This window comes from Penicillium angulare (genome assembly GCF_028827245.1).
Source record: "Penicillium angulare strain IBT 27051 chromosome Unknown utg000005l_segment0_segment0, whole genome shotgun sequence".
In the NCBI taxonomy this organism is placed as follows: Eukaryota; Fungi; Ascomycota; class Eurotiomycetes; order Eurotiales; family Aspergillaceae; genus Penicillium; species Penicillium angulare.
In genome coordinates this window covers 3820168-3833233 of record NW_026623164.1, presented here as the reverse complement: position 1 = coordinate 3833233, position 13066 = coordinate 3820168, and the positions used below count along the sequence as shown (strand labels likewise).

Here is a 13066-nt window from a genome sequence, read left to right as displayed (position 1 = left end):
AGCCACTCATAGAGCGGGAAGGGGAAGCGATATGTGGGGGCCGTTTATTTTATTTTTTTTCTGTGTTTTTCTTTATTTTTTCTTTGCTGCTAGTCCTGCTAATGTACAAACACTGATTCAGCGAATTGTGTTAGTGCGCTAGTGGTGATTTTCTGGCTTTCTTAGTTGCATACGGCTGATGTCGATCACAGGGGGTCGTAGTCGTGGTATACAGTATACCGTTTATTCTGGAAAGATGTACGGAGTACATAGTACTACATCACACTACTGCAGGATTGAAATCAAGGAATGTTTAGAATGTTCCATCATGACTCATGAGGTCGAATCTCGTAACGGACTTATGAACATCATAACCTTCGCGATGAAATACGAAATGCTAAAAATAAACACAATGATGGGTCAGGAAGACAGCGGGCTTTGCGATGATGTCGATCTAAGAAATAAAGAAACAATAACACAATAACAAAGAGGAGTTACAGGAATAATTAACATCTAAAGACGGTGAAGGACCCGAGATTCCGGGAGAGGATCCCATGCTTGCTTGATATTCGCTACGAGAGACGTGCGATTGGCTTTAGTGACCCAAAACGAACGTTAGGGCAAAGCCAGGCAGACTCCGGGTCGGTACCTCGGTGACCAGATCATGATTAAAAATGATCAACACGGGGAACAAGTGAACTGGAGACCATTTATGGAAAGAAATCAAGAATGAGACGCCATTTCGCAGTGTCTGCTTCATCGGGGGCCCGGGCGCAGATTGGTCGGTGCGGGTTAATGAGGGTGTGAATGGGGAGGGCCTCGACTGACTTGGGTAGGTGGTAGAGCTTGCGAGTCAGGACACGGAACGGAGTAAATGTGCTTAATCCGAGTTATGTCTCCCTACTTAAGGGTGGAAATCTCCGTCGATTGAATTTGTAGGGGAGAATAGTCAAACGTATCCGTACACTGGGAGTGGGTCTCTCTTTTCTTTTTCGCGTTATAGATTTTGGGGTCCAAGAACCAGTTCCGGCTAGATGTGCGATCTCCCGCGCTATGTACATACTCTACTTTGGGTTTAGAGGGGGTGTCTGGATAGTGGAGAAGGGAGAAACGATGCGGGTTTAGTTTGCTGGAGTTTGACAAATGAAATTGTTTCTTTTGGTGTGGAGAGCGGGCGTTCATGGCGTCTTTTGGTTGGACTGGTCGTAAACGAAGGTTTTCTGGGCAAACAATCTACCGTCTGACAACTGGTAGCTTGGGAGGAAAAGAGGGTTAATTTATAGGTTTTAAGGAGGGTTTTATCCCTTTTTTCCTTTTATGGAACAAACGCCTAATACATTATATGGCATTTATCACAAGGGCATATTATGCCCAACTCGGGCGGTTCATCGATTGCTTCTATTTTGAATAAAAAAAGTTATAGCTTCAGCTTCAGTTTCACAGCGGTCAAACTACTGTACTCCTAGCTCATCCTAGTTCCCGCAGGGTAATTTGATTTTTAATTCCATGATTTTTGTAGACCCACGTCCACTCCAAACCCAGCCTGAGGCTTCTTGAGGCTCATTCCAGCCCCACAGATCCACGGCTGTCTTTTATGAGCCGTTAGAAGGGCAATAGGAACACCCATATACCGATGCAACGCACTGGTCCCGCCAATGTGGTTCACCTGGATGGAGCTCGTCACAGACAAGTTGCAGTCCATTATTTATACCCGGAGAATCCTTCGTCACGGCTCCTTTTTCATCCCACACTCCGAGTCCTTTTTACCCTTTTCTTCAGGATTCCCTTTGAATCCATCTACATTTCTCCTGGAGAGCTTTAAACCAAAGTACATAAAGGAAAAAAGGAACATCACTCTACTCATACAAATCGACGATGGAGTCCTACCCCCCATTTACAGATATTCACCACGCCGTCCCCATGATGTCTGGCATCCGCCACTACCACCACCATGAAACATATGATGCCCATGATCATTCTTTACCTTCCGATCACCCTTTTGTGACTTGCGCTTCGCAATTTCAATTTCAGATGTCTCCTTTTGAGCAGGCTAAATCCGCTGAAATTTTGACCCCGCAACCCTGGTGGAAGACTGAGAATCAACCTTTTGGCATGGGCTATTTCCCCCCTGAGTTTTCAAGCTATACAGAGGGTATTTCCCCATGGAATAGCGAAATCTCTACAATCTCAGACCCACAAAGTCCTCGGAGTAGCAATAGCGGCAGTATTCCTGGAGTTAATTGCATCGCTTCCCCAGGATATCGCCAGGACGAGATTGCCATTTCCACCGTCGACGAGTCAACCGGATACCCCGCGCCCAACGGACTCGTCGAAATAGATCACTCTATGGTCCTCCATAGAACTCAAACCTTCGATATTCCTCTCGATCACCGTTCGCCCTTTGAAGCAGATTTCGACCCCTGGTCCGGTAGTCAGTCGGATCGCAACGTGACTCCAGAGCAACAATGGTCCTCCCCACTTTCCTCGGATCCTATGGCTTTCCCACAGCCACAATCACAGCTACGTCGCTCGAAGGGTCGCCCGGTAGGGACAACTTCCGCTTCAAAGGGTATCCGCAAATCTATTTCTGAGCGTCGCCCAACCTCTGCGCCGGGTCGGAACCGCCGCCGTCGTGGTGCAGCTAGCAACACCGGGTCAGGCAGTGCACCCAGGACTTTCGTCTGCAGTTTCGCTCCCTACGGCTGCGAAAGCACCTTTGTTTCCAAAAACGAATGGAAGCGCCATGTTACTTCCCAGCATCTCCAGCTAGGCTTTTACCGCTGCGACGTGGGCAAATGCAGCATCCACCATGCTCACTCTACATCTACATCTACATCCTCTTCTCCTATTCCTCATTCTCGCACCACTTCCAATATTCCTGCTCCCGGCCAACCGAACGATTTCAACCGCAAAGATCTATTCACGCAACATCAACGTCGTATGCATGCGCCCTGGCTCCAGTCTGGGCGTAAACGCGCCCCAGAGGATGCAGAGCATGCCGCTTTCGAAGCTAGTCTCGAGGAAGTGCGTCAGCGATGCTGGGTCGGGCTACGGACTCCACCACTCCAGAGCTACTGTGGGTTCTGTAATGAGGTATTCTCGGGTGAGGGTAGCTGGGACGTACGCATGGAGCATATTGGACGCCACTTTGAGAGAGAAGATCGCGAGGCTTTGGGTGACGAGGTTGAGGATTTAGCTCTGCAAGAGTGGGGGCTTAATGAAGGTATTCTGACTCTTGTTGAGGGCAAATGTCGACTAGCGTCACTTTTGGGGGTTGGGTTATAAGCCTTGCTTCTAGGCTGATTGCGAGCCATTCAACTTCAGTATATCATGGTATTGGTGTTTTATCTATTGGGCCGGGTTTCGGATCAACTTTTACTGTGTTTAAATTTTGGGCTCTGATATTACTTTTTTTTCAAGTTGTTTGGTGTTGAGGATCCAAGTTATAACATTTATAGATGCAAGATGCATTTTTTACTGTCCTGTATTATAATTTTAATCGGGTGTATTCCTGATAGGTTTTTTTGGTTCCCTTAGTTTTTACTGCTTAGACATTCTATCTGGACATCCTCACGATGATGAATCAACAAAATTTACTGCACAGCTCTCTTTCGTAATTTGCTTGTTTTTTCATCTTTCTGTTGCCCAATATATTGATCACTAGGTCAATGGTGGCTGCCATCATGTTTAACCAGGGATGCGTGAAGGTCCCCGAGCCCCAATGGTATCTCCAAGTCGCTGACACCACCACATTCGGGATAGCTTCGAATGGAGCTTGGCAAACACCCTTCATTGCCACGGAACGTGTGACGATCCTCAAACCGGATCCAAACACCGAGTTGTACATTTAATGGCAGCTCATAAGGCAGATTGGGTCCAAGATGATTACAGATACACGTACTGAGTAATGAAAGGATAAAACAAGGCAGCTCTAGGCAGCATAAATAACCATAACTCCGAAATTGTATGTCCTGTCCTGATACGGAGGAATCAGATCGAGATCAGCTCTAGAACTTTCCCCGTGGCGTATAATTATCAAGCAATCATGACAGGAGGCGCAGGAGTCAAAGGGTCACTTTGTTCCACGCCAGGATGAGCAGGCTATTTTGTGGATCGACATGAAGCTCATTTCATGATCCTTCGCTCCTTCGCTCCCACGCTATTGTAATGTACAGTAAACCTTGAGATGTGTCGGTATCTTGGTCCGACATGGCCAATGGCAAATTCCAAGATTTATTGGTCATTCCTAGTGCCATGCAGCGTGACACTGCATACATGTCCACGTTTTTTTCCAACGCCACGTTGTTACTGTGTTTTGGATGCATCGTCATGCCAAATGAGGGAAAGGCTGCGAGCTAATTGCCCCAGATTACATGTTCCTTTATCGGATTAGCCTTTCTTTTTATGGACAGTATAGTAGAATCTTCAGAGAATCTGTATGGCCTAGGCGCCATCTTATTTGTAGATACTGCAACGTCACAATCCATGCCTGCTGGTTGCACTGTACATACTTGGCATTGAACTTATTCACGCCCTGCGAAGTACAAAGCAAGATCAAAGTTTTACATTTTGCTTTTTCTTTCTCTAGAAAATCTTAATTTTCTCCTATATCGGGATCTTTGCATCCGATGGGCAATGTACATGTGCTCTGTAACTCTCTTGCTTAAGATTTACGGTCTATCGGGATCTAGTCCGTTTCGGGGCTTCAATAACTAACTTCTGATTGGGCCGTTCGGATTCCTTACTCCATTATGCGTTCAGCCCAGACAACGGCTTTAGCAATACTGAAATCCGACTCGTTGTTATGATGGCCTTAGCCCCGCTTTCATTTCGTTTCTAATATTGTTATTTTTACTTATCTTACCCGAGTATTTCCCCCTCTTCCCAGTTCGATCCTTTCGATATTCCCCCTTTGTTCCAGTATTCTGGGTCCGATCATCATTGTTGGGACGGTGTAGGCAGTCATGCGGATTTTGCCTATGCAACCGAGTCAGGTTGATTCTGGAACCATGGTTCTTGCAAATTTAGTCTTGGAGATGTGGAGTAAGCCATATGGAGACTCGCTTTGCCGTCCAGAATTCCAAATTCCAAATCTTGACCCGCGGGTTTGCTCGGACCATGAGTTGATCTTGTCGATCAGGGGGCTAAGACGCGAATGTTCCCCGTCTCACCTGTCAGTGTATGGAGTACTCCGTAGTACTGTCTGCCATAACGGAATTCCCGGGCTAAATTGTTTCCGCTATTGATTTGGAAAGTACTTCGCTCGGACCACAGTTTATGCAGTCTAGGTCTATTTGAAATGCATCATCTGTGATGGAATATTGTTGTACTTTGGCGGGGACGCCACGTAGCCGTAGTGCTCCGTTCTCAGCGCCCGGCAGGATGTTAGGCTCTCAGCTTGGACTCGGAATACCAGCTAATCTAAATTGAAAATGCGAACGCCAAATAGAGACGAAGAGATATAAATTGCCCCTAATTAATGGAACTACGTATGGAATATTTTCTGCTATGTCAAGGATTAACCGATTCAAGTTCACAGTATAACCAAGTTGGGGGGTGGAGCCTTTAAAACAATATTCAGTGTGTATGTACACATGCTACTTGGCCAGCAAAGAACAGTGCACCCGACGTTCAAGTTGACCAGTTGAGTGCCAAAATCTATCGGTGCCTTACTCTAAGTCTCTAAGTACAAATCTCAACAGCATCTAATCTAAACAACGGCTAACCGATCGATCAGTTCCCCATAAAACCCCAGGGAAAAGCCCCTAGCGCATCGGTAGCTACCATCCGATCATATATCTTTTGCAGGGCTTAATTCTTCGTTCTTCCTCGTGGAAAACAAGCTCATTTGGTCCGTGACAGTACTCCACCGTTGTACATGGACAAAAACAGAAATCTTGACGACGAGGCTGCGCCGCGGCGGGATAGGCCGCGGAATCTCTTTAAGGTTGTTTCCGCGCGCAAACATTGGACTTTTCATTGGATCTTGATTAAAAAATTAATTATTTCCGACCTGATAATGTCTGATCTGACTGAATGATGGAGCCGAACGGATAGATTCCGAAATATCTTTGTTTTTGTTTTTCGGGACTTGTTTGAGGTTAATTAGACTTCGCATACCTCGGACCCTTGTGGTATGTGAACAGCCCTGAGGCCTCTATTATGAGTGGGACTTTGCAGGCACATACTCTCGCTTCGCTGTGTCTTCAATCTTTTGGTTAAGTTTGCCTTTCTTTGGGGCTTTCGCTCATTGTGAACTCCACATATTTCTATCAAATTATCACCAGCTGAACAACCAAATTGTCACATACTACCAATATAGCAGAGAGATGCATATGTGGCTCACGTTATTTAACATGTCTATCATGCAGGTATTGTCAGGCAGTGAGTGATATTGAGTCGGCAGCATTCTTTCCCACGATCTAGCAGGACGCCTCTTGCGATAAGGCAACCCTATAACCATGTGCATTGAGAGGAATTCAGGATTCCATAATCCTTCAAAACCTGAGCCTCAGCTTTCCTTCTTCTATTACAAAGTCTATCTCTCTAGGTTTTCTAGCTCTCGCAACATCCGAGATCTGAAGGGATAACCAACGACAGTTCAGAGACACTGATATCACCGCCTGTTTTCTTTGTCGAATCACAACATGCTAAGTGATTTTTGACACTCGTGATCCAAATTTCATGCCCACTTATCATGCTTATCTTCCTTTGCTTTCATAACAAATGTCGTTGTTATGGGAAGTTGAACATTTACCTTCGAAGGATCAGGTCAAGTGTGCAACTCGACGCACTCTCGCTTCAACTTGTTTCTTGTCTCTTCACTGCTTTTAGAACCACCGTGGGGCTTTGAAGAGCAGAAGCAGGATTCAGGTGCCCTGGGAACCAAAATCTGTTCGTCTCTATTAGAGCGCTATTGATATCAAAAGGCCGTTCATCGAAGTGAAAGGCACCGTGCCATGGGAACCCTATTTATTTATTTTTTATTTTTATGTTTCAGTAACATGGCTTGATCAAAATCCCAGAAGGTCATTAGATCTGTTCACGATACGACATCATTAAGACCATCGTTAAAAACCATCTTCGGGCGATAGAATATCATGAGAGCTCTAGAAGTCATACTCATGCACAGTCTTTCAAATAGCCATGTTGTCAGTTGTGTCAAAGCTGGATAGGATAAAATGGATTAGTAGCTGCTATTATCTCAGAGATATTTTAATTTGAAAAGTTAGCGCCCCGCAACCTGGATAAGATGAGATACTCGAGATTATGAGGGATTATATCCACACATGTGCAACAGTCTTGGGATAATTTTATAAGTCCTTTATGTCATTATGATGCCAAAGGCTTGAACATTTGAATCTTGAGTCTATGAACTTGAAGGCGTGTGTAGAAAAGACCTCAGGACTACTCGGTTATTGATATTTGTCATTTTCAAGCCCTGAACTCTTCCGAGCCATCATGACATCCGTCTGGAACATACTAGAACATAGTATGGATGATTATTATATGTTGGTTTACGTCAACTTGAACATCATGATCCACATGTGCATCATCTGAGCGTTGCCACTTGATGCGGTACATCCATGTATGTGCCTATCTCACATGCCAGATATCTCATATTAAATAGCACTTTGGGACTGAATTGAAGTGAGCGAATCACATTGTTGATCTCTTTTTTTTTCTATTTATTTGTTAATTCTTGTTTCTTGATACTGTGTTGTGGACGGCCGGTGAACCATGCCGCATTAGGTATCCAGCCCCGAGATTCGGACATCGTCCGCGCCAGAATGACGCGACAACACACCAAATCTCAAGATCTATATCATGGTCTTGGCACGATCAACTTCTTGTTGCGGGATCAGTCGTATGTAATCTTGGAGATTGATTTGATCTTCCAATCACCAACGCCTACATCCGGGGACCACAATTAGCCGGATCAGACAACATTGAGCAGGTGGTGCATTGCCTTCCACACCGTGGTACTATAGGTCCAGTACTCGGAGAAGACACATCTACCGAGCCCCACAGGGAAAGAGAATTCCATGATTAGAACTTAAGACCGACAGCAGCTAAATTAAGATATTTCTCATTATTATTCCAGTTTTCCGCGGGTCGATATAAAAAGAGTAGCCACCCTCCAACAGAAAACATAATGCTCTCGGTACAAACTCGCTATCTGGTTATCTCACTAGCATTAATCGCATCAGCCATCTACATACAATATTCTCTCCCATTCCAACGTCTCAAAGCCTACGTATTCAACATGGCCTCAGAATCCCTACAGGATACCTTCGCCAGACGCGCCGATGAACTGCGCGAATACATCTTCTCTCAGCCAGCCAGCAACTTTGAGAACAATCCTTGGGCTCTAGCAGCTGCTATTGAAACATTCGCCAATGAAAAGGGCCACATGATGATCTTCCGCGATAGCAAATTAGCCGTCGCTAAAGAAGCCCTCCTTTCACAGCAGCCTGCTCCTCGTACCATTCTGGAATTCGGTACATTTGTAGGCAAGTCAGCTCTAGCATGGGGCGCTATTCTTCGTGATATTTACGGCGAGAATATTCCCGAGGACGTCAATGTGTACACATTTGATCCGGACTCGAAGATGGTCGCATTGACGCGGGACTTCGTCAAGCTTGCTGGCATGGAGAATGTGATTCACGTCCTTGAGGGATTCGGATCTGATTCTTTAAATAAGCTCGTGACAGAAGGCAAGGTTACTAGCGTTGATATGGCATTCTATGATCACTGGGAGAAGTATTATCTCTCCGATCTTCAGTTGCTTGAGGAATTGAAGCTATGGCGCGTGGGATCGCTCGCTATTGCTGATAATACTGATATGCCTGGTGCACCCGATTACTTGGCTTATGTTAAAGCTGGTGGTAGCGGTGCTTCTGGAGCTGTGAAGTACGAGAGCAAGTCTTATGAGACACAAGGCGGCAAGGGTCCAGTGAGTATAATCCACCTCTTGTTGCAGGTAAAATCTGTTATGCAGCGGAAGACTAATGTATGTTTCTAGAGTATTGTGGAGATTAGCACGGTGCTGGAAACCAACTAAGCTGCTCTTACATGAAGTGCTTTGTCTCAAACTCATTGAATATACCAATTGTTACTTCAACATTGAAGGGCAAGACGATGCCCGTTCCAATCTTGAGATATGCTGGGTGTTTTTAAACGAAGTTCATGAAAAGATTCCAAATACAAATGTTGATTTTCAATCGTAAATATATTTATTTTGAGATAATCTGGGCTATGTAGCAAGCCAAATATAGTGTACTCAAGTTTTAAATTTTAAGGCAGTTTATTGGCTGTCATTCAGTCTACTCCACTCTTTTCCCACTAGTGGCTTACAGAATAGATGGGTACCAACCTCCAATCTCCCCGCGACTCTGACCAGCTCCTGCATCATTAATCATGGGGATTTACCTCACACTCACCTGCCTTACTTGATCACCACTTTTCGTTATACCACTGGAGGCTGTACATTATTTATTGACCCTCCGAAGCACCACTTGAAGCTACCGGCACCCCCACAATTGAGGTCGCGATTCCCCTCAGAACACATTCACATCATCATCACACGCCAAGCTCATCATCATGTATGTCTCTACCCACCACAGCAGCCCCTATACAAGCGTAAATCTGACATGCTCACTAGGACCGTTTTCTTTCTAATCATAATCAATAAGGCCGGCGGTCTGATCTATCAGCGCGAGTTCCAACCCGGCCTTCGCAAGCTCTCCACAAACGACTACCTGGTGCTCGCCGGTACCTTCCATGGGTAAATAATCCCTCTTCCTCGCCATTGAAATCGCCGGCGCAACTATGCCTGGTACTCCAAAGCTTTATGAAAATGAAAATGACTGATTGGATCGTTTCAATCGCAGTGTTCACGCCATCACCCGCACCATCACCCCGAGACTTCCCCTTCAAAATACCACATCCCCCGTCGTCGCATCCCCTGGTACAAATGCCCCTACCACCTCCGGCTACTCCTATCCTAATCCTGGTGTTCCTGCGTCGGGTCTTGAATATCTCGAAACGGAGAAGTTCCGATTGACATGTTTCCAGACGTTGACAGGGACCAAGTTCTTGCTCTTTACCGATCCGATGACGGGAAGTGTCGAGACGGTTATGAATAAGATTTATGAGCTTTACGCCGACTATGTGATGAAGAACCCTTTCTATCAACTAGAGATGCCTGTACGCTGCGAGGCATTTGATCGTCATCTCGCAGCTTGGTTAAGGGGGCGGACATAATTTATTGTGGAGATGGGTCGTGAGTTGTTGCAAGTTCCCAGGATTTTGCGAACCGAATGGAACTGGAACTGGGATTATGAATTATGACTAGACATTGATTTCTCCTGTTGATTTTACTCTTCGTTCCAAATATGGAATGTTAAAGACTGTTGGGTGTGCTTGGCTGTATTCTAGGACATTTACTTTACTTCAGCTCTGTGCATAATACCAATCGCATCGATATTTCTCTCGTCCCAAGTGAGAAATGGCCCTTGAAAGCCGTCTAGCGTGGGGGTTGTCGAGTAGACAAGAATAAACGCAAGGTAACAAACAAAAGAAGTAAAACGCCGGGTATGCATCACAGATCGTTTCCACCAGAAAAGACTCAGAGAATCTACGCAGTGTCCATCTTGTCATCATCCTTCTTGTCACCGCTAGATTCACCATGACCTTCCTCTGGAATTCCACCCAGCTCGGTCTTACCCTCCTGGTCTTCACGATCGCGCTTCTCCTTCTCCTGTCGATTCTTCTCCTCCTCAAGCGATAACCGCAAAGCGAACGCCAACTCAGGATCGTTCTCCGCAGCATCCTCGAAGTTGAATCCTCCAGCATCGCCTCCATCACCGCCGGACGCAGCAGCAGCACCGGCATCTTCACCGGCCAAAATCGGGGTCGCCTGCAGCTCCTCACTAAGCAGATGAGGGCCTGGCGGGATGATAGCCAAGTAAGAGCTGTCACCGCTGTTCACATTCTCCACAAAGGCCTCCAGCTTCTTAGTTTGATCGGATTCCAGATCTCCGAATGCCACCACATCGATCGAGACGTTGTTCTTCTTCATTTTCTTGGCGAGCTTGACGAGGGTCTTTTCATCTTCCGCGATCGGGGAGCAAGAAAATACGATAATTCGTTGCCGTTGCGATTTCTCGGAGCGGTGCTTCAGTGCCAACTATATTGTTCGCCCCGGTTAGCCTTTGTCTAGCGTTCTTGTATTAGTAATGGGGTCGTGCTTACTCCTGCAACCTGGATACTTGACCCCAAATGAGAGGTTCCATGGATCTTAGTGTCATGAAGTCCAGCGAGAATACCACCAAAGTCCGTGGTAAATGTTGATAGAACTTCGGGACCCTTGCCGCCCATGCTCATCAGACCGACGGCTGACTGCGGGTGCACGCGCATCTTGACGCTGTGGATAATGCTCACAGCATCCACTTGAGCTTGCCACCGAGTTGATCTGAGTTGGTTAGACGATGCAAGCCTAATGAGGGGGGTCAGATAAGCTCACGTGTAGTCTCCATTGCGACTGCTTTCGCTGTTGTCGACACTGCGGGAGAGGTCAGTACTGCGATTTAGCTTCCAGATGCGGGGACAATGACGAACATGATCATCGTAGCTTCGAGGGACATGATGGCGGTATGTGTAGGAAGCTGCCGGATAGAAGATGTGGGGGATGAGTGAGAGATAGAAGAGATGGTCGTTGGAGAACGGGGCCTTAAGTTGCTGATGACGATGGAGGTAGAGCTCGGTTCTGCCGGTTTATTCCGCCCACACCTTGTTTGTTGTGACTCCGCGCTCTACACTCTATATTTCAAACCTTCAAGCTACTCGATTTGATCGCAACATAACCCACCCCGCAATTATGACTTCTCTCAAGCGGAAATCTCCTGAGTTCTTGACAGCGCCTGATGCCACTCCAACCGGGCGACCAGACAAGAAACTACGCTTAACCCAAAACCAGAAGCAGGCATTGATGGACAACCTTCAACTTGAAAGTGTGTGATAAAGACGGCATTTCACTCCCGGAATCATGACTGACAGCTGTTTAGTTACTGAAAGAGCTCGAAAGCTTCGTGCTCAGTATGCGTTGCAGCAACATGACCTTCGATCACGCCTCGAACGACGCGTCAACCGTATCCCAATGACCCTTCGCAAAGCTAACATGGGTGAGCTGCTCGAAAAGCACAACGCGTTCTTGGCTCAGGCCCAAACCACATCGCCTTCAAGGAAAATATCCCCCGCCAAGGTCCAACGATCAATTCCAACTATCGGCTCAATTGACCAGGCTCTATCGCCAGCCGGTACCCGAACTCGACGACCAAGGTAAGCAATCTACCCCACCTATTCAATATATTCAACCTGCAACATCATGGCTAATACTCCATCTAGTCATGATGGTCACTTCTCTGACAAAGAGAACGGTGGACCAGAAGGATTAAAGAACCCTAAACGTCGAGGTAAAGCCCCAGCAGCAGGTGGAGCCTCCCGCGTCGTCTCACAGGAAGTACGAGGCAACGACCACCGAATCCTCTCACCTAAATCCCTGAACTCCCGCACATACCCGCAGTCCCCATTCCGCGCCTCTCCAGAGAAGGGCCAGCCATCTTACCTCTCCCGCCCTACCTCCCCACTCAAGCCATCAAGCCCTCTTCGCGCTGCTGGCCCAGCAAGCACTACCCGCCCCCGCGGCGCAACAGTCTCCGCCGTCAAGGATCCCTGGCAACAATCCACACAACCGAAGAAGACTGGCCGAGCGGCGACTGGGCCTAGGACCGTGGCACCTTCTCCACTCCCTCGCCCTGCTACTCGACAGGGTGAACGCAAGAATAGCTTTTCTTCGACTGCTTCTTCGGGCACGACTGTCACGAAGCCCACACGTGGAGGTACCGCCCGGAAAGCTACTGCTTCCACTGCTGCGAAGAAACCTGTTGCACCTCGTGCGCAGGCCGCTTCATTGGCCGTTAAGAAGACTGCTAGTACGGCTGCTATGAGGAAGACTACTGCCCCTGCTTCTACGACTGAAGCTTCGACTCGGGGGACTCGGGCGCTACGCAAGCGTGTATAAATT

At 46.9% G+C, this 13066-nt stretch overlaps 4 protein-coding genes across 4 annotated transcripts; 3 read left to right on the top strand and 1 right to left on the bottom strand.

The window, feature by feature from the left end:
- Nucleotides 1-1854: 1854 nt before the first annotated feature.
- N7478_008797 (putative C2H2 finger domain protein) lies at nucleotides 1855-3264 on the top strand (the record flags this gene model as incomplete). The annotated part of the gene is made up of 1 exon (XM_056925011.1): nucleotides 1855-3264. The coding sequence occupies one exon, from the start codon at nucleotides 1855-1857 to the stop codon at nucleotides 3262-3264; it is 1410 nt and encodes a 469-aa protein (XP_056777737.1).
- Nucleotides 3265-8245: 4981 nt separating this feature from the next.
- On the top strand, nucleotides 8246-10245 carry N7478_008796 (uncharacterized protein; the record flags this gene model as incomplete). Its single annotated transcript, XM_056925010.1, has 4 exons — nucleotides 8246-8935; nucleotides 9544-9584; nucleotides 9644-9766; nucleotides 9873-10245. 4 exons carry the CDS (start codon nucleotides 8246-8248, stop codon nucleotides 10243-10245), a joined length of 1227 nt encoding a protein of 408 aa, XP_056777736.1.
- Nucleotides 10246-10618: 373 nt separating this feature from the next.
- Nucleotides 10619-11627, bottom strand: N7478_008795 (proteasome regulatory particle base subunit RPN10; the record flags this gene model as incomplete). Its single annotated transcript, XM_056925009.1, has 4 exons — nucleotides 10619-11170; nucleotides 11236-11455; nucleotides 11507-11545; nucleotides 11602-11627. 4 exons carry the CDS (start codon nucleotides 11625-11627, stop codon nucleotides 10619-10621), a joined length of 837 nt encoding a protein of 278 aa, XP_056777735.1.
- Nucleotides 11628-11860: 233 nt separating this feature from the next.
- N7478_008794 (uncharacterized protein) lies at nucleotides 11861-13063 on the top strand (the record flags this gene model as incomplete). The annotated part of the gene is made up of 3 exons (XM_056925008.1): nucleotides 11861-11993; nucleotides 12048-12321; nucleotides 12388-13063. 3 exons carry the CDS (start codon nucleotides 11861-11863, stop codon nucleotides 13061-13063), a joined length of 1083 nt encoding a protein of 360 aa, XP_056777734.1.
- Nucleotides 13064-13066: the final 3 nt, after the last annotated feature.